The 27,755-nt window shown below is 45.1% G+C and overlaps 1 protein-coding gene across 1 annotated transcript in view; it reads left to right on the forward strand.

Moving 5' to 3' along the window:
- Positions 1-9,372: 9,372 nt before the first annotated feature.
- Positions 9,373-27,755, forward strand: part of DUSP22 (dual specificity phosphatase 22) — a 44,051-nt gene continuing 25,668 nt past the window's right edge. The window contains exons 1-3 of the mRNA XM_063326004.1: positions 9,373-9,713; positions 15,750-15,783; positions 23,880-23,962. Coding sequence (XP_063182074.1) covers positions 9,693-9,713; positions 15,750-15,783; positions 23,880-23,962 — 138 coding nt within the window. The 5' untranslated portion in view covers positions 9,373-9,692. The remainder of the gene's footprint in view (positions 9,714-15,749; positions 15,784-23,879; positions 23,963-27,755) is intronic.

The following is a 27,755-nucleotide window of genomic DNA, read 5'->3' on the forward strand; positions in this document are numbered from 1 at the left end:
ACCACTCTTGTTTCTCAGTTTTTAAGCACTATCACTCAGCACTGGTTTTGCTTCCTAATGTTGATTTGCTTTCAGATGAGCTTTTGTTTCACAAACTTTGTGAAACACACCTGCCTAAACACTTTGGCAATATGGAGCAAATCTGAAAATGGCTCAGTATCTATTATTTCATAACTGAAACCTAGTCAGGTTTCTTTTGTATTTTAGTATGATATTGTAAGCCACACAGGAAACCTACCTTCATTTCTATAGTGACTTATTCTAGAATATTTGGTCAGATATTATCAACTATATAATGTATTAAAATTACTCAGTGTTGGCACCACTCTGAAATACAAGCCCATCTACATGCATTATAGCTCTATTCGTATATTAAAAGAGTATAAAATGAGTTTCATTTTCTGCCAGACGACAAATAAAGTAACCATCAAAGCAGGTGAAATAATCATCAAATGAAAAAAGACACTGTGAAATTTCCTGAAATGTCTTATTTCTTTATTTAGAAAAGGATTAGGTCAAGTGAATCTTTTATGACAAACGGTGTTCCTGTTCCTACTGAAATCAATGACAAAGCTTCATTGACTTCACTGGCAGCATAAGCTGTTCCTCTTAGTAAAAATACAAACCCTGACGGTGCCTTCGTGGACTTCAGCGTAAATTTGCATTAACCCTACCCAAGTGTAACTAGAATTTGTCTGTTGCATTCCCTCCCGATGGATTTGACTCTGAACAAAGTACAGTTGTTCATAATGAAGAGACAAAAGTATTTTTGCTTACAGAACCAGGCTGAAAAACATGAGTTAATGAAACAAAACTTAGTAAGGCTACTGATAAGCAGAACTTTCAGCCTGTGTCATCAGCATTGCCAGAAGGAATTCAGTGGAAATATACTGTTTTTTCACAAGTAGTGCTCTGGCAGACTACATGATTTTCTCAGGTTAAGGGGAAGCTTAGATATAAGGAAGACTAAAAACCTTCTGGTTTCAGAGACAAATACATCTCCTTGCTCCCCACCCTTCTCCCCATTCCAATTTCCCCCAGCGTTTGTATGATGGTATTTTTCAGAAATCTTTTCACAGGACTCCCCAAACCCTAGAAGGCTCATAAAAAGCCTTAGTTTGAAGGAAGGTCCTTTTGTGGATTAGTAACTGGTTAGAGGATGAAAAGCAAAGGTGGGAGCTACTGATCATTTTTCACAATTAAAGGAAGTTGCAAGAGGAAGGCAGGGGAAGGAGAGCGTGCCAGGTCCCGCATTGTCCAACACACTCACAAATGGGCTGGAAGAGATGGTGGATAGCCAAAGTGGCTGATGATACAAAGTTGTTTTCCAACAGTCAAAAACAAAAGCTGCCTAAGAAAGTAGCGCAGGGATCTCACATTATTACTTGACTGGGTTGTAAAATGGCAGAGGAAATACAATGCTGATAAATACGAAACAATGCATATGGGAAACATACAGCCCTGATAAATGCAAACAGTTCTGAATGCACAGTTGCCACTCAAGAATGGGGTCTTGGAGTCACTGTAAATGTTAACATAAAAACAGCAGCTTAACTTTCAGACCAGGCACTGGGTGTGCCCTTGGCTCACAGACCTGACCTGCTCGTTGCCAAAAACTGGAAGATATAAAAGGGGAAGGAACCCTCTGTACTCACCGTTTCTCATAGGTGTTCACTTCTTGCCATTGAGAGAAGATGTGGAGCTATATGGATCTTTGCTGTGACCTAGAACAGCTGCTCTTATATCCTCATGTAAGATGAACCTTTCAAGAGAGTAGATGTAACCTGGAGTCACAAAGGAAAGTGAAACTATAGAGCAGTATACAACCTGAGAGCCAATGTCTCAAGTCTTGCATGTAATCAAGTTCCAGACAAAGGACCAAAGGATCAGAACAAACAAAAAAGCCTCAGAAGAGACCACAAGGAGACCCTGAATTAACCCTTGACAGGTTAGAAGCTTGCTGGGTGTTGCTGGTGCTTTAGCACAGGGGATGACCAAGGCTCCAAAATACCACAATAAAACATCACAGAAACACTTGAAGAGCTTAGAGACAGATGTGAGCAACGTGTCCTGCAACTGCAAGGTGTCCAGTAGGTGCAGAAAGAGACAGATATCAGCTTAGTTAACAGTGTATACAAGGAAGACAGTATCAGCAGTTCCAGTAGTTCTTCCCTTGGAAAAAGACACTGGTTGGAAAAGGATCAATGAGCTGTCAACCCAAAAGCAAACAGGAGCCATCCCAGACTAGTAATTCTTATCTTCTGTGACATAACTTTACTGATGACTGTGCCTGCTGTGCTGGAGAAGGCATACAGGATATCATGACTGAAAATGACTTTAGTGACCCTGAATTTACACCATGTGCAGTGGAGTACAGGTTTGTGTACTTAACTGGGCCACAACAGTGGAATAATTTGTCGGCAGTTGATACTTTGCTCAGCAGACACAGTGCACAGCAGGAGGTGATGTTAGAAGAATGTGGATTTGCAGAAGTATGGGGAGACAGATATAGAGGCAAACAGTAGAATTTGAAGTCCTGGCATTGTTACTGCTTCCTGAGCTTGACGTGATTCACATCCCCAAAGATACTAACGAGTTGCTGAGAACAGTTGCAGTCATACTGACCCAGGGTCTCAGGTGACCATATACTTAGAGAGAAAACAGCTTTTTATTATAACTTGCAGAAGGCAGGCAGGCAAGGGGCACTCAGTCTGCTGCCTGACCTGAGAACACCTTAGCAGTTTACAGCTATACACCCAGAGAGGCATGTTTCTTGGCTGTAAGCGTGCTCTGTGTGCTGCTTCCCCCTCACCTCCCGTTCTCAGCTGCCCCACAGACGGCTCACAGACGTCCCACTGAAGTGTCCTGGACAGGCAGAATCCCAGATGCACTGCAGACACACTGCCAGACTTTCTAGGTAACCAGGTAGCTTGGAGGCAACTTTGGAGGGACTCTGTTGCCACGGTCAGATAGATAACTGCAACAGGTCAAAATAACCAAAGCAAGCGACAACTCTGCAAGAATAATCAAATAACTAACTCTGGATGATAACATTATTCTATCAAGAACAAGCCACCAGTACAAGCAACAGTGCAAAGGCCACAATAGTAATTGAACGTTCTTGGAGAATGTCGTGAATATATTAGAAATGTAAGTATTTGGATTGTGTTTTTCATAAGCAGTATTTAAGGGCTACTATCTTTGATTTTGGCTGAGAAAACAAAATAGAGAACTGTAGCTTTAACTGTTTTCAATTTTCCAAACACAGGAAATCTCTAAGACATATCCCATTGAGCAGAAGCTATACGGAAAATGTCATCAAAATAAAGATCTCTGCCCAGTGTTTTGGCTGGAGGCAGGCCGCGATTACTGAATACCACAGTCTACGCTGAGTCTCATGTGATGGTGGAGGGCTGGGGAACTACTTCCTGGCACTGACCACAGCTGCTTCTGTGGCTGGTTCAAAGATATCTGCTGACTTTGGTGAGTCACAACCCTAATGGCTCTCAACTGATGGCTGAACACCTCAATGATGTTCACCAAGTTCCAATGGGAACTTCAACACTGACTTCTTTCTACTTTGAAGAGTTTTCATGGACTCTATAAGAGAAGTCCAATAGATATTATGGTCTACTGGCTTCCTGCAGAGAGGTGTTGTGAAGGCTGTGTTCCCCTAGGATTACATGTATATGAACTAGAAGCAGAGGTTAGCTTATTATAACACTATTTTTCCATTTGAGGACACTTTGACATGCGCCCAGAGAAACAAATTCATACCTAGCTTATCAAGGGAACGCATTTGGATATTTTCACTCACACTCAGCAATGGGCTATTCTTAGTAACTAGTAACATACATGTGCCTTGCAGCACGCTTTTTGATAGCCTTGTTTCTATCCTTTAGGGATCTAATATTTTACCATATTTCCAAAGAATCCTGGATTAAAAGAAAATGTCTTACTCCTTTTATAACATGTCAGTTTCTCACAGTGAAAAATAAATGGAGCTGCTGCTAGGACCAATTTCTTTCTTATATACGCATTGGAGGTAAAAGTGTCAGGTTGACCTGGTAAATATGTGCAAGTCAAAGCAGTATAAATTACGGGTTAGAACTGGCCACTATAAATGTTAAAGAAATTATGTATTTTTTTAATCACTTAGTGAAATCAGAATTTTCAAGGCCTATCATTTTTCTATCTGTATTTTCTAAACGTTTAAACGCAGCACCCAACAGCAATCCCAGTATCTGCACTTCATTTGCAAGCCACCATAAATTTTAAGGTGGGTTTTTTTTTTTTTAAAAGCCTGAAGTACATACAAAACAAAAGTAGGTGCTGGCAGGTTTAGAGACACAGAAGTGCAGTAATTTGGTACACGGTTGTCATGGCAGCTAACCTACATCTAAATTATCCTATACGCTTTTCTCAGCCATTCTCTAGCATTGTTCCTACTGTCTGAATTGTCAGTTCCTTTTTTCGGGGACCTGCCTTCCGCAAAGCCCTCCTTTGTGCTACTTGGGCCTCATCTGCTGGCTCAGCCCTGTCATTCTGGCGTACTCCGTATTCTGTTGATATTATCCATTAATGGAAGGGGAAGCGAGAGGAGTACGAGGCAGGAGGAGACGATGGTCCTCCAGCTACTCTGCCTGTTGAGAGCAGCTTCTTGAAAGCTGATTTTTGCTGAAGTAAACCGCAGTGGTAACTCCCTTCAGTTTCAGGACTTAAAGCTTGCTGCAACGTCACGGATTTTGATGAAGTTACTGCAGATTCACAGTGACATAGTAAAAGCCAAATTTGGCCTTAAGACAGTGAATTTATCAAATGATGAATGAATTCTGCTCTGTGGATACATGGCAGTAAATCAGGGTGCTATCTCTTCTATCCAGAAAACAGGCTTTGAAATTCTTTAGCAGTGTTTATTACCAAGTAGAAACATTAAAAGAAAGGGTGGTAAGTGTCCAAGCTCTTTCCTTTCCATTGACCTCCCTCTCAGCACTGTTAGAAAACAAGCCCAGTGCTATTTACAAGTTTTAACGTTTTGTTTTTTATTTCTGGTGAAACAGTTCCTTTCTGTCAAATCACTCTATTTCAGCGGAAAACCACTCCACTGGCTATTTCTGACCAATCGCCCTTTTTATCTCCCTTCTTGCCACCTCTGAGAACTAAGTTGTGATGCCGCTTCAGGGGAACCCAGCCCAGGTCTTATCAGTTCCTGACAGATCATGGATAGCCGACATGCCTTCTGCCTATGGCTGAACGTGAGCTCGGGGCTTACAGAAAGTGAGATCAGAAGATAAGAAATAGAGAGTATTTACTTATTTATTTTTACCATAGTAAGCTCAACGTACTGTCAAAGCAGAAGTTTTGTCTAATTTTTTTAAGAAGGTTCAGTTTCAATATCAGTTTGCTTCAGGCAATTGCCTAGAAGACGATCGCTGCTGCTGAAGACTTGGCATTGCCAGATACATTTGCATGCAAAGTCAAGAAGTGGGGATTACTCCATTTATCATCCTCGTATCATAAAGAAGTAGAAAAATCCCTGGATTTGTAGGATTACAGGCTGTGCTAAAGTGATCTCTCTTTTCAGGGATACTGAAAGCTATGAGATTCAGCAAGAGATTTTTGCTCTTATTTTCTGAGTTAATTTATTCAGCCCAATCATCTCAGGATAGCTTGTTCTTTAAAATGGACTTTCAAAATATTAAAAACACTGCAGATACCACGCACAAGGAATAAAATTTTGAGAAGTGACAATGAATAAACACTTTACGATGATTTAGGCTTGCTGAAGACCTGACCCCATAAATGCATTATGTTGTAGTTTATTAAAAAACAGATGAAGAACTAAAACAATCAGGTTTTGGAATAGGTGGCAGGAGAGACAGGTCTGGCAACAGTATCAGGATTCCCTCTCTACACTTCTGGGGAGGAAAAGGAGATACTATACATCACGGTAAATGTTCAAGAAGTGGATTTCCTCCCGCTGCTTTTTAATCTTGGTATGTTACTCTCTCCCACTCTAATTTTTTCTCTTTCGCTGTAAAAAGCTGCATGCAAGTGGTAAAATTCTAATAAGGGAAAACACTGCAGGCTGAAGGAGGCATCCCGAAGGGAGTCACGAAACTTGAAAATAAAACAGAGAATCACACTTCCCATTCAGAAGAATGGGAATGCGTGACACTTCCTATTCAAAAAAATGTCAGATGACTAAGTTATGTACATACTTGTATTCCATCTGTATTGTCTAAAATAACATAACAATTTCATGTGAATTGCTCATGCACTGTACTTTTCAGGGCTCTTTGCAAAGATCAGAAATATTATTTGCATTTTACAGATGGAGAAACCAAGTTATGGGCAACTGAGCTGACCAGCCCAGACTTGCAGCATATTGATAGCAAGGCCTTACAGTTACCATGGACTTCTTAGCGCAACACAGATCCCTGCAGTAATCAGCGATATTATTTATTGTTTATCCTTTTGTCTCACAAAAAGAAACTACTTGCCAGAGTTGCTGACAAGGAATTCTTTCATTTTGGGGGCAGAATGTGTTTAGCAGTTATTATGGCAAGCTATGATTCATACCTTTTGGACCTCAGTCGTATTTTGTACGGCATGAGAATAAAGTACATTACATTCTGGAGAGCTTTGCCAATGAAATATTAAAGCCAATATCTGTGATAAAGCTCACTGCTATGCTTTTCAGCAGTATTGAGGGGGAAGGGAGGGGAGAAGTGCAGTACATTAAGTCGGATGGCTGTCCTTCCTGGCCTTACAGAGAGACCGCCCTGATGTTTTTGTCGCCACTGATGACACGATACACACCCCAAACTCTGTCGAGCCTCAGGGAGGAGGAGGTTCAGGAATGGTTCAAAAAGCAAAAGCAGCGTCTCCCTCGTGTTCCCCTGTGAGCTGAGGCACGGCCAGCCGTACTGCTAAGTCCAAGAGGCTGGTGGGGGGTGTCGTGTGCTGAAGCCAAGGTCCTTATCCCAAACGATCCAGGTTGAAGCATGTGTTGGCTTCCTACTACCCCGCTGGCACGGTTCCATGGGGAGACTCAGGTATGCAGAAGGCAGCAGCGACTGGCTTGCACGGAGCCTCCTCTAACATGGGTTGAGGTGTAGCAGAGCAGTGCTCCCAGGGCCACCCAATTCAGATAGAGCAGAGGTGGCCTAGCCTCAGCAGTCCATCCTCTTACAACCCCAGGGTAAGATGACTCAGGAAACCTCTTGCTAGCACCCTGCCTCCTCGCTGGTCATTCGTTGCACCATTGTCATGGAAGCTGGTGCTAATCCGCCTGCTGGCTGCAGACCGCTCGGGAGCCCGCCTGGCCTCAGCCGCCCTGGGGTGCGCTCCTCCAGCAGTGCTGCGCTCGGGCCTGCTCCCTTCCCCTGGAATTTAAGCATCTGTGGTGATGACATGGCTCTTTCAAGGCAAGAGCCTTCCAGCTTTTTAGGCAGTTAAACAGATGGCTTAACTTCTGTTGGCTTTCAAGCATGTCGTTGACTTCTGGGGGAACAGCACTGTTTTTTGAAGAGGTGGCAATCCAATGACAAGGCACTGCAGAGGCAGGCAGTCCTGCTCCCCGTCTCTGTGTGCGCTGGTCTGACCCCCCAGGGAGCGGGCTGTTCGGTGTTGGGCCAGACAAGTGTCGGGGTTGCTGAAGGAAAGGGTCACAGTTGTATTGTTGAGGGTAGTGTGGAAAACATGCGACTGCCTCTTTGGCAACAGCCGGCATTTGATTGCAACTGGAGGCTGGGAAATTGTTCCTATCGAGTTTGCTTGTACTGGCAACCACTGCCTCCACGTAACAGCCCCCATCACTCATCTGGCCATCATTTCAGAGTTCATCCATCAGTTATGTGATACCTGGCTGTGCTGCCTGTTGGCTTTACCCTGGTCTCCAATCTTTCACCTTTCCACTGCCTACCTTGGGCTGCAGATGCCCCTGACCTGCCCAGTCCTACCAAAGTCTGCTCAAAAAATGACGTCTTGGTATGACAGAGCTTCGAGTCACAGGTGACACATGAATACCTGTGTAGTTCTGTTTTGTTGATTTTTGAGGGTTTTTTTTCAGTATAGTATTTGTTTATATAACAACAACAGCTGAGAATAAAGATGCAGTTGTCTACAGTAGGATATTTTAAGTATTTCCATAAAATATTATACACGTTTCTCACTGATTCATGTATAAATGCATAGGGAACCTGAAGGTGGCTACAGAGCAGCATCTTGTCTTTGTTTTGCATTTGAGCCACTAAAGATTTCACTTTTTTGGGGGGTGTCATTGGGCTGGTTAATGGGACAGATTTTATGTAGTAATGTCCTGTCCCCACATATTTAAACTGTGTGTGTCCCGTAAGTCCTTCCCTGCACTGCCTATTATGTTAACTCTTTGGAGTACATTTCCTTCAATAACTATCAAATCCCCAATCACCGCATTTCCCAAAACACATCCTTGAGGCTAGCAGGATATGGCTGTATCATGTCACGTTTAACTGCACATTAGGGAGCAAAAGCATGCCTTTGGAAGGACCGAGTGTGGCTTTGACGCCACGCCTGCCAAGACTCTGCTGTGAGCATCTTTCCCTGCCTGAAGAGGGGGAGTTGGACCAGATGGCCTCCGGAAGCCCCTTATCACCTCAGCCAGCCTGATTCTGCAAGGTTGGCCTCAAACCGTTTGCTTTCTCCTCTCCGTTCATCTCCGTGAAGGACATGAATGTCCTTCGGGTACCTGCTAGCCCGCTGTGGGCACAGATGGCTGAGCGAGGCCCAGCTCCCCGTTCAGCCCAGGCCTCATGCCTGCGGCCAAGCGCCTCTCCTCGGCCCAGCACCTGGTCACCGGCACGACGGAGGGGAACAGGCTGGTAGCCGGAAGGCTGCGGCGGCAGCCCTGGCGCCCGAGGCCCGGTGCCCCCCGCCAAGCGAGCCACTGCGCCCGCCGCGGCCCGGCTCGGGCCGGAACCAAAGCGGCGTCGGCGCCGCAGAGGCCGGCAGGCAGCACCTGTGCCCGCAGCCCTGCCCTGCCCGCGCACCGGGGAGGGTCCTGCCGGGCAGCCACAGCACGGCTCTGCGGGGCGGCGCCCGCGGGAGACGATCCCGATCCCGGTCCCGGTCCCGATCCCGGTCCCGATCCCGATCGCGATCCCGTTCCTGCCGGCGGCGGCGCTTACTCATCCCCTCAGGAACGGGGCGAGGCCGGGCCGCGCCGGGTGCCGCCGGCCGCTACAGGTGGGGCAGGTCGGCGGCGCGGGGGCCGCCGGGAGCTGTAGTTCCGTGGGGCGGGCGGCGGGCGGGGCGAGGCGGCCGGGCGGACTACAAGCCCCAGGGGCGTCCCGCGGGCCGGCGCGGTCGGGGCTTTAATCGCACGTGGGGGGCGGTGGCGGCAGCGGGAGGCAGTTCCTGGTGGTGCGGCCCCGCGGCTCGCCGCTCCCGGGGGCGGCGGAGCGGAAACCCGCCTCCAGCCCGGAGAGAGCCCCGGCCAGGGCGGGGGGAGATGCGCCTCGCCCTTCCCGACAACGCCAAGCCGCGGCCGTCCTTAACTAGCAATTAGCTCGTCCCCAAGTCACTCACCACCCCCCCCTCCCCGCACCGGCAAGCACTGTCCCATGCACGCTGACCCGCCACCGGCAGCAGCTCGCTAGCCGGCAGCCCACGGCTCCTCCCGCGCTGCTGGCGTGCGGGTCGCTTAAGCCATGGGGAATGGGATGAACAAGGTAAACGCTGCTCGTCGTTGTTCCTGTGCGTGAGTGCATGTGGGCGGGCGAGGCGCAGCGGCGGCGGCCGGGGGTGGCGGTCGGTCCGTCCCTCGCTCCCCTTCTCTCTCCCTTCCTCCCTCCCCGCGGGCGGCCGCGGCACCCCCGCCTTTGTCTCGCCCCCGGGGCGGCGGGGGCCCGGTTGAAGAACAAAGGCCAGGGCAGGAGGGGCTTTTTCCCTTCAGCGTCGGGGGTCCCCCGCCCCGGGGCGAGGGGAGGGACGGAGACCGTGGCGGCGCCGCTCCCTCGGGGCGCGCCTCCTTCCCCGCCGCAGCGCGGGCAGGGAGGAGGAGGAGGCGGGCGGGGGGGTGGGGGGGGGCTGGTTTCGGTGATGCTCGCCCGGGCTTCCCCTCCCCGGGCGAAGCACAGCCCGCGGGGCTGGGGGCGGCCCCGCGCCCCCAACGGCTCTCAACCGTCGCCAACGGTCGCTGGGGTCAGCCGCAGCGCCGGGCCCTGGCGGGCCGGAGCCGGCCCCCTCCGCGCCGGTGTCCCCCTGTATGGCGGCAGGGCCTGGGGCGTTGTGCTGCCAGCCCGGCCAAGCCAGCAGGATCGAAGGGTTTAACTTCTCCGTCACTTGCCTCCTCCTCGTCCCCTTCCTCAGCCGGAATCCCTGGGGGTCTGCCAGCCCCGGGGGCGCAGAGCGGCCGTCGGGTAGGGGCTGCCCCCGGTGCCGGTGGGACAGGAAAGCGCTTGGCCCCGGTGGAGGTGGCAGCGAGGAAGGAAGATGGATCTGTTGTGCAGAGGGTGTTGGCTTTTTGGCAGTGGGGGCTTATTGTAAGCGCCGATTCCCCGGGCATCTCATGGTGGTTATCAAGGGACAACTGTGATTTTTCTCAATATCCCCACCTCTGTTTTAAACCCAGGTTTGAAAGTGCGGTGGTAACTAGCCTTTTATATATAGCTTACTATGAGGAACAGAAGTTGAGTCATCTCTTCTATCTAACATCCTGCTTTGAGTACTTTGGGAGTAGCTTTGCTGTGAGCGTGGCTTTCTACAAAGCGGAGAAGAAGAGCTAGAGATAGTTGTCCAAGTCTGGCATCCTTGCCCTTGGAAGTCAGATTGGTGAACATCCAGAGTGCTACCTGGGAGGTGAAGCCTTTTCATCCTATGGTTAGAGGCCCTGAAATAGCAACTTCAGGCAGGGGAAAGATCTGGCCGGTTAGCCCAACTGAGTTAGTGGGTAGGAAGTAGAGCCTCCCTTGGTCCTTCTTTCCATTTTTTTGATTTCAAAGTTTGGGGATAATGTGATACATACCTGCTCCTTGGAGGCACCTTTTAGGAGTAGCCACTTAGGAAGAAACACAGCTGGAGAGACTTATTTTATACTTCTGGTATGTTTGTAGTATTTTTCTGGGAATGTTTGAAATTATCAAAACACTTAGAGTGACAGGATATGGGATGCTAAAGTTGAGGCGAGGGGCAGGGAAGGAAAAGGACAATTTTCAGCCCTTTGAAGCTTACTGTTCTGTTTGCATTACATCTTGCTATAGTACTGTGTGGGCAGGAATTAGCAGTCTGCGACTCCAGGCAATTTGGTCATTTGAATTCTGTTAAGTGTTGCCCTGATGTGTACCAACCAGTGCTTTTGGGACAAGCATAGCACTACTATGCTTTTTCTTCTTCCCTTCTTATGGCTGTGAAATGTTCAGGAGGAACTGGCTCCTTTAAGGAGGCTACAACCATGTTGGGTACTGGCCATCAGGATTTATTTTTGTAGGGGTCCTGCATGTAGGTCTGGTACTTGCCACCTTCAGAATGTGCCCCTGGATCATCTGTTCCTTTTGATCTTGTGAGTCAGCGAACGCCAGAGGGGCAAGGGGTGGCATGGAGTCACCAATGCTCACGTTAGGGGATATTTGCTTGACTCGGTGTAGTCTATCAATACAAATTGCCTTAGTTTCCAACTGAAGTGTGGTGGGTTTTTTTGTGGTAGAGCTATATACGGACAGTAGGACAAAACAAGCAGCTTATCCAATGGTGGATTATTTCATTTAGGGAATCTCTTTGTACTGATGCCAGGGGAAGAGGATTAGTGGTGACCTGTAATGGGTATGGTAAGAAAAAGCTCCAGAGATTGCTACAGCTGCTGTTGCTGCTCTTGGATGCTGAGCCTTTCTCAGTGGTATGGTCCCCTCCTTTTTTTCTGTCACATGATATTGATGTATTTCGTAGCAAATAGCAATTGCACCTGACGTGATGTAGCCATTAGTGCTGATCAAGGGCGGGAGGCCTGGCATTCTTTTTAGGTGGGGTTTGTCTTTTGTTGTTAGTTTTCTCTGTAAAATTAGCTGTGCTTAGTTCTTATTCCTTAAGTCCACCCAAGCCTCCTGACTTTTCCCAAATTAAACTGAAAGCATTGGTTCATAAATATCCTTCTTACTCTGCTCAGAGAAGGGAAATTGGCTAGTGAGTGTGCATTGACTTAGCTACTATTAATTTTCAGTGCTTTACTTTTTTTTTTTAATGTCTTTTAAGTACAGAATGAGTAATGGGGTCTGACTTAGGAAATTGTGTGTGTGGCCTGAGTTGTCTTTACGCTTAATGTCTAACTTTGACTTGTATTCAAAGTTCAAGTTGAAGTCTGTGGTTGAAAATTACAAAGACGTTTTCCAGGAGCTGCAGTCTAGGGGCTGAGATGGTGACAAGAGATTGTAGTATTTAGATTTGATTATCTATGAACAGGATATGCTTAGTGAAGAGTTTTTCCTGGGTTTTAGTTTTTGTTTGTCCTGTTACAGTTAACTGCCCGTTATTCATGCAGACTCTTCTGAAGGGGTGAGTTGAGTGTTATCTCTACAAAAAGGGCAGATAAGCCGTGTTCGTTGTAGGAGTTGATTCATAAGAAATGTAAATCAGTGTGGATAGTTACAGCTGATGCAACCAGTTCTACGGAAGCCAGTGAAGCTGCACCAGTTGACATCAGAGGCAAATCCCTCTCCCTGACTCATGACGCTGTCCTGTACTGCTGGCCAAGATGGGCTCATCTGCTCCTACAGCATCTGGCTGCCTCCGCAGAAAGTGCCGTGAACTTGGCCAGAGCACCCATCAGTGCTAGTGCATATAGAAACGGTGTCAGGGAAGGAGTTAGATGCTTTATTATAAGCATGTGTCTATATAGGAAGAGGCAGCAAAGTAGCCCTTTAAGCTGTTTTCCAGAGAGGTGTATTTTCAGGGAGGACCAACGAGAAGACTTGGCTGTCCATTGCAGGACTCTGTGTGAGGTGGAGAACATGAGCTGTTCTCATGCAAGATAGGAACGAAGACAGGCGTTGCTGTCCTTATTGCTTGGTTGTGCACTCTTCTACATCTGTTATTTAGTCTGTGGTCATTTTCTCAATGTTTCGGATGATATAAGGAGGCTACTGTTTTTATTCATAAAGCAGTGGTTGAAAAGTTCACAAAAACAACCACCTTATTTTTCTTCTCTTCTGACTCCCACCCCTTCTCTCTCACACGCCCCTAGCAGCCATCGGCCTTCATTTTGCCCGTCCCGGAGTTGCAGTTACTGAAGGCAGTGTGAGATGACACAGCTGAAAGTTCCCAGCCGTAGTCTAGTGCCGAAGTATTAGTCAGCACAGCATGAAGATTCACTTCTTTCCAGGTAGCTTTCACCCATAGTAATGTTTCTTGCTTCTAGAATGACTAGGACAACAGGGGTAACATCTGTCCTTGGTTGCACGGTGTCCTAATTTCCTATCTAGCATACAACGTTGCTTCATGATGCATAAATGCAAACTTCTGGATTTTTCCTTCTTTGCCGACAACAATCTAACAAGCCTCATTTTTGCAAGCCCCAGTGTTTCTTGGTATCTTTAATTTATAATGTCTAATCTTAATGACCGTGACTGGAATTTAAGCTTTTATCCTCTCTTGAGAACATGTATTTGATGCAGAAATAATGTCCTGGAGTCTAAAACGCTGTAGCCTACGATAGTGATGGTGTGATTTGACGTTTGTGCTGCAGATAGGAAAACCCAGACAGCCATTTAAAAATATCAGAAAGGCTTTTTTAATTTTTTAAGCTTAAATTGAGGGAGCTCGCTGGGGTGATCTGGTTGGTGAAATTAGTTCATAACTTGACTCTATTTTGCTTTAGAGCATGTTTTTTATTTGCAGAATTTAGCCCTTAGCAATGGCCCTCGGGTGCTCTGCTCTCTGGAGCAGCTATGGGCTTCTTATTCCTAGCCTGGGATGGTGGCTTTTGGGCTGCACTTCTAGCAAAGTCATCAAGTGTGCTTAAAATAATGAATCAGTCCATGAAACCATGAGTCTTGTGCATGCGGAAAGGGACAGCAGAATGTTGTAAGGGTTTTTTTCCTTACTTGATACCCTGGCATTGGAAACTGCCCTGCTGATTTTTGCTGTCTTTGTAGGGATGTCGAATTTGTACAAATGAAGAGGGAAGGAAAGGGGAGAAAGCTTATCTGTGCAAAGCTTACAGGTGCCTGTTTGTACGAGACTAAAGGACCATCTTGTTTAGCTGGTGTTGTCAAGCAGCCCTTAATTTGTAAGCAGCTCAGGGTACAGCAAGGGTCCCAGCGAAGCCGTCTTTCAGTATCGGTGGCAGAATTGAGCCCCGTGGTTGGAGCTGATATGACACGGCAGGGAGAGAGGGATCCCCCAGCAAAGCTGAGAGGGAGGAATGTTTGCACAAACCAAAGCTGCGGGGAGAGTGAGAAGTGCTGCAGCCTTTCTGTTTTCTGTAAGGCTAGATCAATAACAGCGAACATGACGTTTTTATTGGATGAAAGCCCTGGAGTTAAGGCAGATCAGAAGCTATTTTGCAGGCCCTTCTGCCGGCCTTCTAACCTTTGCGTGGTAAGCTGGATCGCCTTTCAACAGGAAGGCTGCAGTGAAGCAGAGGCTGGGGTGATAATCCCCGATGAAAAGTCCTTCATGACTTTCGGAACTTCGCGGCTGCCGGGCTGAGTGAAATGGGTGGAGTTTTCCCTTTAAATAGCTGCGCCCGAGAGACTGTTGCTGCTGTTGTGGTGACACTTGGGTGTTGCTAAGGCTTTAGGAAGTCAGCGCTGACATATCTGTATTGGTGGTATGCTCTGCATGCACCAAAGAAAAATGGATCCTATGGTCTCACTGCCACAGTTCTGGCCTCTTCAAAGGATGTGGGCGTGGGTCAGAGACTTCAGGTGGCAGAGAATGAAATTCTTGGCCGGAAAGTGTGTGTTCAGTTTGCCGGGGGTTTTTTCATGTCCTTATTGCTGTTCCCAGGTTGGGAGGGTTATGAGCGGGTGGGAGGGGTAGCACTGCAGTGTCACCCGCTTCTGTGTGTGTGTGCACACGTGTCCTCAGACTGCACAGGCCGGTCCTCAGGCTGACCTTGAAACTCCCCCATTAAAGAAAGTCCTGTAACTGAGACCTGTGCAGGCTTCTGGGAGTGCTGGGGTGAGTGGGTGGATCTGGGAGAGAAACATGCAACTCGAGGACTTGCCTCAGTTCTCTTTCTATGTGAATACACGACTGGTTGTTTGCAGTGATTTCCTCTATCGAAGAAACCCACAGTGCTGCAGCCCTGACTTGCATGGCTTTGCACTTCAAAAAGACTTGAAGGATGTCATTTTTCAGTGCTTTGTCCAGCATGCTTAGCAACTTTAGGCAAATTGCCTGTATGAAGTTTCATCAGTAGTTAAATGAGGGTAACTCTTATCCTGCTGCGGGGAGGCAGGGGGAGGGGCATGTTGCAAGGCCCACTTCATACGTGTGAACCACTTTTGCTATCCTTGGAGAGCATCCATGATGTGAGAGTCTGCATGATTAACAACCCTGGGCTGTCAATGAATGCTCTCAAAGCATGGCACACCTAGAATTATGTAGTTTGAGAAAGTTGCAAAGAGGCACAAAATATTGTCAGCGCTTTTTAGATTGCATTTGACAATAGTCTGCTAAAGTAGTATGTTCCATCCTGTATGCAAATTGAACTTTGTCAAATTGTCTTACCACAAGATATCTATATTTGATACTATATTTCTTTCTCACAGATTCTGCCTGGCTTGTTCATTGGCAACTTTAAAGGTAAGTTTAGTTTTATCATTACCTCTAGGATTACTTAGCAGGGGTCTTAAGGTGGTGTTTTGCAGGACAATGGAATTCTCTTTAACCCCATCTAGCTTCATTTCTGGATCACCTGGTAGCACTTAAAGAAGAATTTGTTTGCTCTCATCCATGTGCTGTGCTGCAAGTACTCTAAGAAAAATGAAAGCCATCTCCTCGGAGCATGCTGCGGCTGGAATTCCTAAACATTGGCCTGCCTTAAATGATTCCTGTGCTTGGCAGGCAAGCCTGTGAGCCAGGCAGATTCTTTGTAAGGCTTATTTCAAGTCCTCCTTATAAGTAAAGGCTTAGTATGCCTCCCTCTCATTGCTTTCATTATTTCGGTTATTTATAACAACTGCTAAAGAGTTCTGTTATCACTGCTTGCGAGACTGATAGGTCTGCAGATAGCTGTCTGACCACTGGTACTCACGCTGTCCGTGTTGCGGATGTAAGATTGTCTGCATTTATTTTCCTTTTTGCATGAGGCTTATTTTTTGTGTACAGAAAGACAGAACCATATTTAGAAAACAGAGGAAACTTTCTGTAGACAGCCAAATAAATGACCTGTTCTCAAAGCACTCTGTTAGCAGCAGCTGACTGTCCCTACTCAGAAGTTAACCTGTTGTGCCTGTACAGTCATTTTGATACATGTAGACCCTGTATTTCCTATGCTTGGGTACAACAGCAAAACTGGACTCATAGGGGCTATTGCAATATCCTTTCCTTCCTGGTCTAATATCACAGCTGGTCTATTAAGATTGGACAACGTCTGCATTGGATTTAGCTGGTGCTGTACCTCCTCTCTGCCTCATGCCCACCCTTCCTTCCCACCCCTCCCCCCACCCCAAAAACTGCAAGTTCAGTGGGTTTTGCCCAATTTACCTGCCTGTAGACCTGCAGACCTATGGTGCTGGTCCAGTGCCTGCTGCCCTGTGGGAAGTGGAGCTGATCACTTGAGAGGCAGCCTGGAGGTACGTGTGAAGTTAAAAGCTGCCTTTTGCCACACTGGGGATTCAAACACAAGAGGGAGTTAATCATGCCATTGTAAGGAAAATGAGAGAATGGAAGTGAGTTTACCTACTGATGGAAGTAGGTAATGAAAGGAGCAAAAAAGGAAAATAAGGGGAAGAGGATAGTTTTGAAAACACTTTGGACGGACCGCTGCACAGGCCAGTGACAAAACTAACTTGGTCGCAGCCATGTTGCTTCCTCTTTTTTTTTTTTTTTTTGTCTTTTTTCTTTCCTGTCAAGTAATTTAGGAGAGGGGTGGGATGGGAGGATGTGTGATAGTGGAGTCCTTTAGGTTTCAAGCTGTCTGGCAGGTTGGGCAGGATGGGCCCAGGGAACCTGGCTCTCAATCTGTCCCTCTCGCTCCAGCCATGCTGCTGGTGAGCCCTTGACGGTCCACCCAGGGGAGCGAAACTCAGCCAGAGCATCTGTTTCGTGGTGCAGTTCTGTTTTCAGCTGATGAACAGTTTGACCAGCTGAGGGGAGTTGGCGAAGGTTGTGGAGTGAGTCAGCGTCTCTGCCGATGCCAGCGCCTGCGACCCTCTCGCTCCCTCGTGCTGCTCTGGCCACTCAGCTGTGCGCCTTGCAAATGGTCCTTAAATGGCGTGTCAGGTCACTCCTATGCGCAGAGTCGAGGTGTGCACGCCAAGGTGGTGTGAAAGGGCAGAGTTTCTGGGAGTCTAGTTGAAAAAAAGGAGAGGCTGAAATGCTTCAGCTACCTCCACAAGAGAGAGTAAGGATCGGTTGGCTTTAACCTCAGTATTTGTGTTACAGAGTCTGTTTTTTTAAATTGATTAAAAACACAAATTAAATGTTTGTTTATTTATTGCTACGACCTTTGCTCACATTGCATTTAATCATTATGTTCTACCACCATGAGTGTCTGTTGTTATAATCTCAAATTAGCTACCATACCTGGAGAAGAAGAGAGAAGATTGGTGTTACAGTACTACAGTAATACAAAAGCAAACTTTTACAATTTTATCTCTTTCTGCGTTCCCTGTCCCTCAACACCCCCCCCCCCTTTCACTGCTTAAGAGCAATTGCAACAAGCTGTCTGTGCAGTGAAGTCATCCCATTAAAGAACAGGCTGTTGGTTAATCACCAGTATTTTTCTGGAGGAGTTCGATTGCCGTGTTCCTGGGGCATGTTCTGACTTGTGGCACTTTTTCAAAAAGTGACTAATGATTTTTGAGACTGCCATAAAGGGGATCATCGACTGAGAAATACTCAGCAACATATACAGTTGGGATTGGTTAGAGTGTCCTGATTTGGGCAGCTGAAATGTCTACATACTTTTAAAGGCACGGGTTTACAAAATTATTTCCTGTAATGCATTTTTGAGCAGTCTCCTATTTCCTCAGCTTGAGACTGATAGCTCGAATTGAATCTTGTCAGTAAGAGGAGTAACACTGAATCCCTGGTGTTATGCATCTCACCTGGATACAGGGCTGAGACATTGGGGCACCCTCCGTGTCTCTGTGCAGAGGGTGGAGTGGAAGGAGCTTCTCCAGACGGTGAGCCAGGAGAATCTCTCTGCATCGCTCTGATCTGCCCTCTGGAGGTTAGCATCCCCTCCTTTCTCCAGTGGCTCTTCAGAGAGCCTGGGCAAGCAGCGTTTCCGTAGCTAGGTTGAAATACCTTTCTATGTACACTGCTCTCTCCCTGCTGCATGGGAGACTCCTGAGGACACTGACAGACTGGGCAGAGGCACAGTTATTGCAGCTGGGTGCCTTCCTGGTGAGTGAAAGCAGGACGTTAAAGATGATAAACGCTATAATCCTGGAGGGCCGTTGTCTGGAGAAGGCGTTCAGCAGTTGTTCTGACTGGGAAATTATTCAATATTTCTACTTTATGTATAGGGTTTCTTACTGTCTTTTTATGCCTAATCAACTTAAAACCAATCCGTGACAGAGGAAGTGCAAGCTCCTCCGCATTTGGGAGATAAACTGAGGCCCAAGAAAAACTTGTGAAATAAAGGAGTGGCAAAAATGGGAGTTGAACTTGCTGCTTCTGGTTTGTCCGCTGCTGCTGCGCAAACCTTTTGGTACATAGAATGAGAGGAGCTTTTGCAACCACATTAAAGTCTTTAAGGTAGAAAGTTATGTGTAGTCCTGATTATGGAAAGCACTGAAGTACATGCTGAAATCCCCCTCAGTCTACAGGACTTGAGTATGTCTCTGGAAAACTTTCCTGAAAAAGCAGAGATCTTGGCATGTGCTTAAGTGCTTGTTATCTTACAAATCTATAAGCACGATTCTGCTTATCAATAGCACATTAAAATTGTGATAGGTTCCTGAGAGAGTGTATGTGAGATTGCACAGCTAGAGGGCAGAAAAATTCAAGAAGAACCATAGATGTCCATACGAAATACCGAGACTGAGTTTGGTCTGAAAGCCCAGAAGGAAACAGAGCTCTCGGGCTTCTTCCATGAAAATTAAGGAGGAGCTATTTCTTTGTAAATGAGAGTGTGGGAGGCTAAGAGAGAAAAATGAGGGAAGAGAAAGAGGAGGTAAACTCTTCTTCCCGCCCCTAGTTTGGGGAGAATTTTGGTTTGTTCCAGTTGTACCTTACAGATGAAATTCAATCCTCTCAAGAGACAAAGAAATTTTTGTGGGATTGCATGCCCACGTGTCTTCTGCATTGGAAACCTGATGTCCCTTGAAAGGCGCCTGTGCTCACAATGAAAATAGCTGCTTTGTTCCTTAAGAGACTGATACGACAGGGCTTTTTAGCCTGTTTTTCTTTACAAATAGAAAAAATACCATTTCTTCTGATAGGAGGTTCTACGTGGCTGCTTGTTTGGTTTCAAACCGAAAGGTGTAGCAGTAGCAAGTACCAGAGACTCAAGAGTGTTTCTGCCTTGAATATTAAAGAGCTTGTGTCTTTCCTTGCTTGTAATCATACTTGTAAGATTCAAGTTTTTCCAATGGAATATTTGGGGGCTTTTTGATTTGAAGGGGAAAGCCACAGTATGAGGTTTAATTCCCCCCAAAGAGTCCAGTGTTGCTGTGGATGAAGCTGGAGAGTCTTGGGAAAGTTTCTGCCATTCTTCCTGTTACTAAGTGTATAAAAAGGCAGTGCCCGCCAAGTGGTTCTGCTGTGTTTCTAGATCAAATTAATTCCTGTTACCAGCTGCTTAATTTTCTTTGGGAAAAGTTCTGTTTTCTAAGGCTTCATTTCATGTTCTGAAAATAGGAGAGATACCATTCACTTTTTCAGCGTCATCTTTTGAAGGAAGATATTTTATAGGTACTCTCATTAAACCAAGTACTGGACCCTTTTCCCTCTTTCTCACTCTCCAAAAAGGTCCTTCTGAGAGCCTGGGACAAACTATGTGTTGGAGCATAGTGTGAAGTGGGGACAGGAGATGCGGAGATTTTGTTTGCGTGCGTAGTTTTCTGTGTGTGTCCCCCCCTGTAAGTGCAGATCTGGAACAAAGCTCTCCTGGTGGGAAACTGTTCTCAGTAATAGCTCTCAGTGCTCTGAACTACTGGAGAGGAGGTTCTCCTTTAGGTGTCTATCTCTAGTTCTCTACAAAGCAGAAAATGAAGTATAGACAAAAAGTTTGCTTTATTTAAAGAAAAAACCCACAAAACAACAAACATCTGGTGATGACGAAACTGTAATCTCTCTACATCTGCAGATTGAGACTTAATACTGTTGTATGTACTGGGCTGACTTACCTTATTTTTGTATACATAACCTAAAATTTTATACTGAAGACTTAGTACTTATTAGTTTACTGTGTTGTAGGAGCATGTCTGTTTTATCAGACTAACAACAAAGTCAGAAATGGGGTCTTTGGAGGAGGACGAAGGGAGGATGTCTTTAGTTTGGGTTAGTTGGCTAATGGGAGGAAAGGTGACAAAATGAAAATAAACTAATGTCACTTATTTTGTGGAGACATTTAATCTTCTAATTTCACAAGTGAATTGCAGTTAAATGTTGATCAGGCCCATATCACTGTAATGCTTCCCCCCCACCCCCCCCCCACCCCATTCCTGGGAGGATTTTTTTTTTATTTTGTTGTTAGCAGTAGAGGTGGAAAAGACTCTACAGCTGTTTCTTCCCATCTAACTCTAGAAAGAGAGAAATCTTTATTCCTCACGTTGCATCTCTGTGGAGGTACTAAAGTAAGGAGAATGGTTGTATGTACAGTTGAGACTTCATCACCCTAGTATTGGAGTCCTTCAGTCATTGATGTCTCTTAATTGGAGTTGTTGGAGCAGTATTGTCCCCCGTTTGCATACAGGGGGGTTGGGAGCACAATATGGTAGGTGATTTGCTCCCCAGCCACACAGTAAGGCTTCCCAGAGCTGCAGGGAAACAAATTCTGAAACCCTCTTGGTCCGAATTTGGTGACTTTGCCATTGCTTTTGCAATTAAGTGTTCACAGCTCTCTGCACATGAGTAGAAGTTAAGTTAGGAGTCATAGAATTAAACTGAGGGAAAAGAAGCTAAATATGGGTGTTGGAGGGAGAGAGGAAGGCTTCCCCAGTGTGAATTGTGTCCTTTTGTGTGAGGAGAGAGTTTTCTGAAGGCTTTACTCAAAAGTCCGTATCAGTGTATGAACCAGAATATTAGGTAACCTACTGTGAAGAATCATACCACATTTGAGGGACCCTTCAGGGGTGCACAAGACGGACTCTGATAGGTTTCTTTCATCTTTACATTTGGAAATGGGGTGTTTCACGCTGTGATTTTAAAATGTGAGCCTGCATGTGGTTGTACAGCACTGTGGTACAGTAAAGAAGCTGGAGTTGCTGTGGTAATTGTGATGCTTTTGGTGGTCTTTTACATAACCCCTTAATTTTATTTTGTAATTTATGGTGTGAGACCGTAAGTGGCAGAATATCTCATTTGTACTGCTGTTTAAAGAACTTTGTCGCTAGTATCTGTAGACACTTACGGCTGGTGGCAGGGGGACCGGCGGAATTTCCCCTTTGTAAACTGTTTGAAGTTTAGATCCAGATAATACAGTCATAGGCTGGGCCTCTATTTTTGTGATTTGAATGGTTGTTTCCTAAATATATTGAAGACCCGCTGGTTACCCTGGGATGTAGGTCTGAGATAACCATTTCCACCTTGTTTCTAGGAATACCTGAAATCTCACTGTCATACTGTATAGTTTTGATTTGTTGAAATTCCTTTAGCCTAGGTCCTTCGTTAACTGAAGAACTAAAATCTTTCAGTCCTTTTGAGTTGTACTGTATCCATTACAGTAGGCCTTTTGGACTGGTTCAAAGCACTCAACTTTTAATTTTGATTATATCTCCTTTTAAAGCTGTTTGCCTTGTGTGGCAAGCCGCTCTTACCATGCGGGTCATACTGATAATTAGAGATTGGGGTCTGGTTGTGCTAGGTAAGTATTAGCACTGTGAGTTCCAGCCAGCAGGGTCTGAAATCTGCCCTTAGCCTTTGAAGAACAGAAAGCAGTGAATTTTAGGGACGCAGGCTGGCTTCAGGGCTTCCAAACCCTTACCTGCTGAGGAGTTCTCTGGGGAATCAAGACTGTCTATAAATTTAAAAAATCTGAAGGTCAGGTGGATTAGAAGACCTCTGCTGGCAAAAATTAGTGTTTCTTGTCTGAAATGCTCACTCCAAGATTTTTAGGAAATTTTATTTGTTCTGTGAAGCTAAACCTTAATTCTGTTTCAGATGGGATTTCTACTAATTCTCTCCTGAAGGATTAGGCATCTGTGTTGATCATGCAGGCTTGACCAGTAGCAAGTGAAATCAATGCAGTTTTGACTCTTCTCTCCATTTTATTAAACTTAGAGAAGCTTTCATAATTGGATTAAGTTTAAATTTTATTGCCTGTTATTGTGCTCACATGGATCTTGTCTATGGGGCAGTATAATTAAGTGCCCAATTCCTCTTTGTGATGTAGAAAAGGCATTGAAACTTTATAGTAGGGTGGAATAAGACGAAACAAGAGATGCTAATTGAACTCTTGCACGTACATAAAGAACGTACAGGTGATGGTATTGTTATTTTTGTACCTAGAGAGAGCCGGTTTGAAACCTTTGTGGTCAGTGCTCTTTTTTTGTGTGCAACCAGGCTAATGTGAACAGATTGTATGGGCAGATTTGGAAGGCAGGTGTTCACATCACAAAACCACTGCTGTAATTGCCACAGTGTGTTGTGCCATTCTCAAGCAAAAAGGTCAAAAGTAAATGGACACAAACTAACTTTTACCTGTATTAGTGGTTCTTTGAGGTCATTTTCTGGCATGCTAATGGTTTAGTATGGGGAAAGTTGCTCACTGATGACAGATAATCTATCTTACCTTCTTTCTCATAGAAACAAACCTATGCTTTCGCAATATCTAGCATCAAATTTTCAGTCGCCCCAGTTTGCTTTCCAGTTTTGAATGTTTGAAACCCCTTGGTTACAGGTCTAGGAACCACCTTTTCACAACTGCGCTTCCCTGCTGCAGCATTTTGCCTTTTCATGTGTTCAATATCTTTACCATCTCAGTCTCTCTTTGGACTTAAAATTATGGTATGTATTGGCTAAATGCATAATTTTCCCTACTAGTCCACAGGAAGTAAGAATGTGGTTATCATTTTGGCTTACCCATTAATACCTGAATTCAAGTGATAGGGTTCACTTCACTTCTCAGACTTGGATATCACAAGGTCTGTCTCCCAAGTGAAAATACATCTTCTGAAGGGGGATTTGTGGGTAAAGAGAAGGGAAGCTATTTCTTGTACAGCTCTGACTGCTTGTTCAGATGGCCATCACCTGCACACAGGCATACACAGACTTATATTTCAGATGCAAAATACATGAAACTTCTGACTTAAGAACACATTCCTGAGCCACTTAAGCTTGTTCTTTATATAGCATATAATTTGTTTTGGAGTTAGAAGTGCGTCTTCCCGTTACCCACTCTGATGATGGTGTTCTAGAACAGCTGCATTTGGGGTTTTGCTTTACTTTATTAAGCTTCAAAAAGAAATGTACTAGGCATAAGTGATTTTCAACGTGCACAATGGAAAGGGGAGTGGGCTATTTCAAGAGATTAAAGAAATTTTCTTCCTTTTTTCTCTTTATTGCAGATGCCCGAGATGTAGAGCAATTGAGTAAAAATAACATTACGCACATTCTTTCAATCCATGACAGTGCCCGCCCTATGCTCGAGGTAAGAGGTGTGGGGGACTCCATGGTAAATCCTTACTTTGCAATTGACTGTTATAGACATCTTGGGGTTAATTACTTGTTCTGTACAATTGGCATTTGAGACTGATTTTCTTGTGGAAATGTTTGACAGCTGTAGTTTTGGGATCTAGTCACAGATTTTGTTGTTGCTGCTGTTATAACAACAAGCAATCTTAACTGACAAAGGAAGAGACAATTACAGTGTCAATCGCTATAATGCAATAATGGGATTGTGTTATTAATTTAATAGTGAAGGTAAGTTTCCTTCTGTATGGAGTTCAAGCATCGCATAAATAATAACATTCCTTCTCCCCCTTCCGCATGACCAACTCTCCTTTGTACTTGGGCCGCTTTCTTGAATCTTTATAGCAGATGGTTGTGTAAGAGTTTTGCAGTCCTTTTCTGTGTGAAATATCCTTATTTAGGCTTGGGGTGTGGGAGGAACCAGTGCTCCCTCATATAATTCATGTAACATAGTAGAGTGTCTGTAGGTCTCCCAACGCTTTAACATAAAGTATTATTCCCTATTTTACTGAAGGGAAGCTGAAACGACTGGATTTGTTGTGTCATCTTGAGCGGCGAAAGAGCTGGGACCAGGCTGCAGGTCTTCTATGTTGGACTGATGTGCTTTCTTCTTTACACCAGCTTACCTTTGAAGGAGGGGAGTTTGGCTGGGCTTTGCTACACCTTAAAATCCTCCTATTTGATTTATGTTGGGAACTGTGGTCCCCTTAACTTTGTTCATTCCCTGCATTCCACTTTTCATGAAATATGGCAAAATAGTGGGTAAGGCTGTTGCTGGGAATCTCTGCTTTTCATTCTCTTAATGTAAAAAGGATCTAGTGAATCCAGTCCTTAAACTACAGAATTTCCACCTCTCCCAGGCAAGTCAATAGGTAAGCTGATCAAAAAGCGTCCCTAGTATGTCATGATTAAAACCAAAATCAAGTTAACGGTGAATTCAGGTTTTACCTTGAACTTAGAAGCGTGCTGAAGCAAAGCTTTAACTGTTGACTTTATTATACTGTCCATTTGACTTCTGTTGTTCCTGATGCTTTTTAAGTCTGAAACATACTGAATTTCAAGAGTGCTCTTAGTTGAAGAGGTAAACAGTTGTACTGAGTAAGGGGAAGGTAGTGTTTCCTCTAGGGTGTTCATTAAAATGAATAGAAGCTTGCTTTGTTTTATTATCATGATCAAAAAAGTAGGAAGACTAATTATGGCACAGATCAGCTGCAGCCTCAGGCTGCTGTTTCTTGTGGTGGTAGTTTGGCAGCCCACATGCCACCACCTCGCTTGTGGTGGTGCATCTGTTTTGAAGGCTGCGTGGTAAATAGATATGGGAACTTTTGTGGGTTAAACATAACCAACTCACCGTTTATTTCTCTAGCTACCCCCACAAAAGACAAAAAGTATTATATTTACCCAGATCTGTTCCCAGTCTGGTTCACAACAGTGTCTCAAAACTTAGTGGCACTGGAACAAGTAGTGGCTAGTTGAGGATGGACTTGCTTTGTTCACCCCTGCTTCAAAAAACTGTTTCTCCAACTGTGCCTTCTATACTATTCTATAACTGTGTAATATACTACTTTATGTGCTGGTGGCCTGGAAAACATCTGTTAAAACTTTTCCCCAGTTCTCTAAAGTAGTGGAAGGATTGCAAGTTCCGTTTGTTTGGGAGCTGAGCTGATTATTAATTGCTTTATCATACATGGTCTTACTGTGGTGCTTGTTTGTAACTAAATGCTTCTGTTTAGGAACAAGGGCCGAGAAAACATCTGTTACATTGTGTTATGTCCTTTGTTATTTACATCTTTGCCAGGTTCTAGGTAGGTTTGTTTACAACTTGTGTATCCACATTGTGCTTGGGGCTTGTTCTCAAGTCCACTGAAGTCAAATACTGGATGAAAAGCTGGACATGAGACAAAAATGTGCACTTGCAGCCCAGAAGGCCAATTACATCCTGGGCTGCATCAAAAGAACCATGGCCAGCAGATCCAGAGAGGTGATTCTGCCCCTCTACTCTGCTCTTGTGAGACCCCACCTGGAGTACTGTGTCCAGCTCTGGAGCCCTCAGCACAAGAAGGACATGAACCTGTTGGAGTGGCTCCAGAGTAGGGCCACGATGATGGTCAGAGGGCTGGAGCACCTCTCCTGTGAGGACAGGGTGAGAGAGTTGGGGTTGTTCAGCCTGGAGGAGATAAGGCTCTGGGGAGGCCTTGTAGTGGCCTTCCAGCACCTGAAGGGGGCCTACAAGAAAGCTGGGGAGGGGCTGTTTGCAAGGGAATGTAGTGATAAGACGAGGGGCAATGGTTTTAAACTAGAGCAGGGTAGGTTTAGATTAGACATTAGGAAGAAGTTCTTTACAATGAGGGTGGTGAGACACTGGAACAGGTTGCCCAGAGAGGTGGTGGAGGCCCCATCCCTGGAGACATTCACAGCCAGGCTTGATGAGGCTCTGAGCAACCTGATCTAGTGGGAGATGTCCCTGCTTACTGCAGGGGGGTTGGACTAGATGACCTTTAGAGGTCCCTTCCAACCCAACACATTCTATGATTCTAAATGTGAATGCTTTCCCTATGTGTCTCCCTCTTCTCCTTCCCCCTGGATTTCACTTCTGACATTTCCCCTCTCTGTGATGTTACAGACTGCTTTTAGTTGATTTTTTTTTTAAAACACTCACAGTACCTTTTAAAAAGTGTGCTTTCCTCTGGACTTTATATACTGTAGTATTTGGATATCTGTTGCTTTGGTTCCTCATAAGTTGGTAAGCTATTAGAAAATGGTTGGAGAGTTTCACGAGACAGTATTATATTGACTTAAGTTACGTGGTGTGTGCCTATTGAGAAATAACTTAAGACACAAGACTTTTTTTACTGAAATCTTGTTTTAGACATTATCTCAATGATCATTTACAAACCCTCATGGATGTATCATTTGTGGGTGACTCATAATCAAGGTTTGGCCTTAGGAAGTTATTGCATGCTTTCAAGCTGGAATAACAGGAAAAAGTAGGTTTAAAAATCAATTGGATTCTAAGACTTTTTATACCTTTGGACATTGGCAGGCTGCATTAAGTACAAGATGCAGAATCATTTCGTAAGGCGAGTGATTTAGACTGGAAGGAACTTGCCAAAATCTGGCCTGAACTATCTTGCAATATTGCCCCCTAGTTCTTTTTGTATAAACTGTTTTAAGGAAATTTGTCCTCTAATCAAGCCAATCCTGAAATTAATTTATATTTAGAGAGCATCCTAAGGCTATTGTTCCAATAATGTACACCATTGTTATACAGAATCTTAATCCCTTAGATAAGCATTTTGTAGTTTAAAGATGCAGGTTTATAACTCCATCACAAAAACCTATAGGTAACTGGTGACATGTCCAAGCGAAAGGACTGCATGCTGTATGGAACAAAGTTTGTTATTTCAGATGCACAGCAGTCACCCCCTGAATAAAAGCAATGTCCAACAGTATCATTTGTGTTCCCACGGAGGCAATAGCCTTGGTGAACCAAGTTTGCTTCTCCACAACACTTTGGATGGCTGCCTATGGAACACTCACAGATGTTTTATAAATCCACACAAAAGTCATCTACAGAGGAGAATAATTAGGTTTCTTGCCACCTGCTTTCTAATCTATTTCTCAGCTAGTTCAGAGTTTAAAATCTCTGTTCAGAATGTAAGAGGCACTGAAAGGTGGATGGGGTAACATGTCTCAGAGTGTGTTTTAAATAATAGTGTATCTGGCAGTGACCTGTTGGATGTCTCCAACAG

This window comes from Chroicocephalus ridibundus, chromosome 2 (assembly GCF_963924245.1).
Source record: "Chroicocephalus ridibundus chromosome 2, bChrRid1.1, whole genome shotgun sequence".
Taxonomy (NCBI): domain Eukaryota; kingdom Metazoa; phylum Chordata; class Aves; order Charadriiformes; family Laridae; genus Chroicocephalus; species Chroicocephalus ridibundus.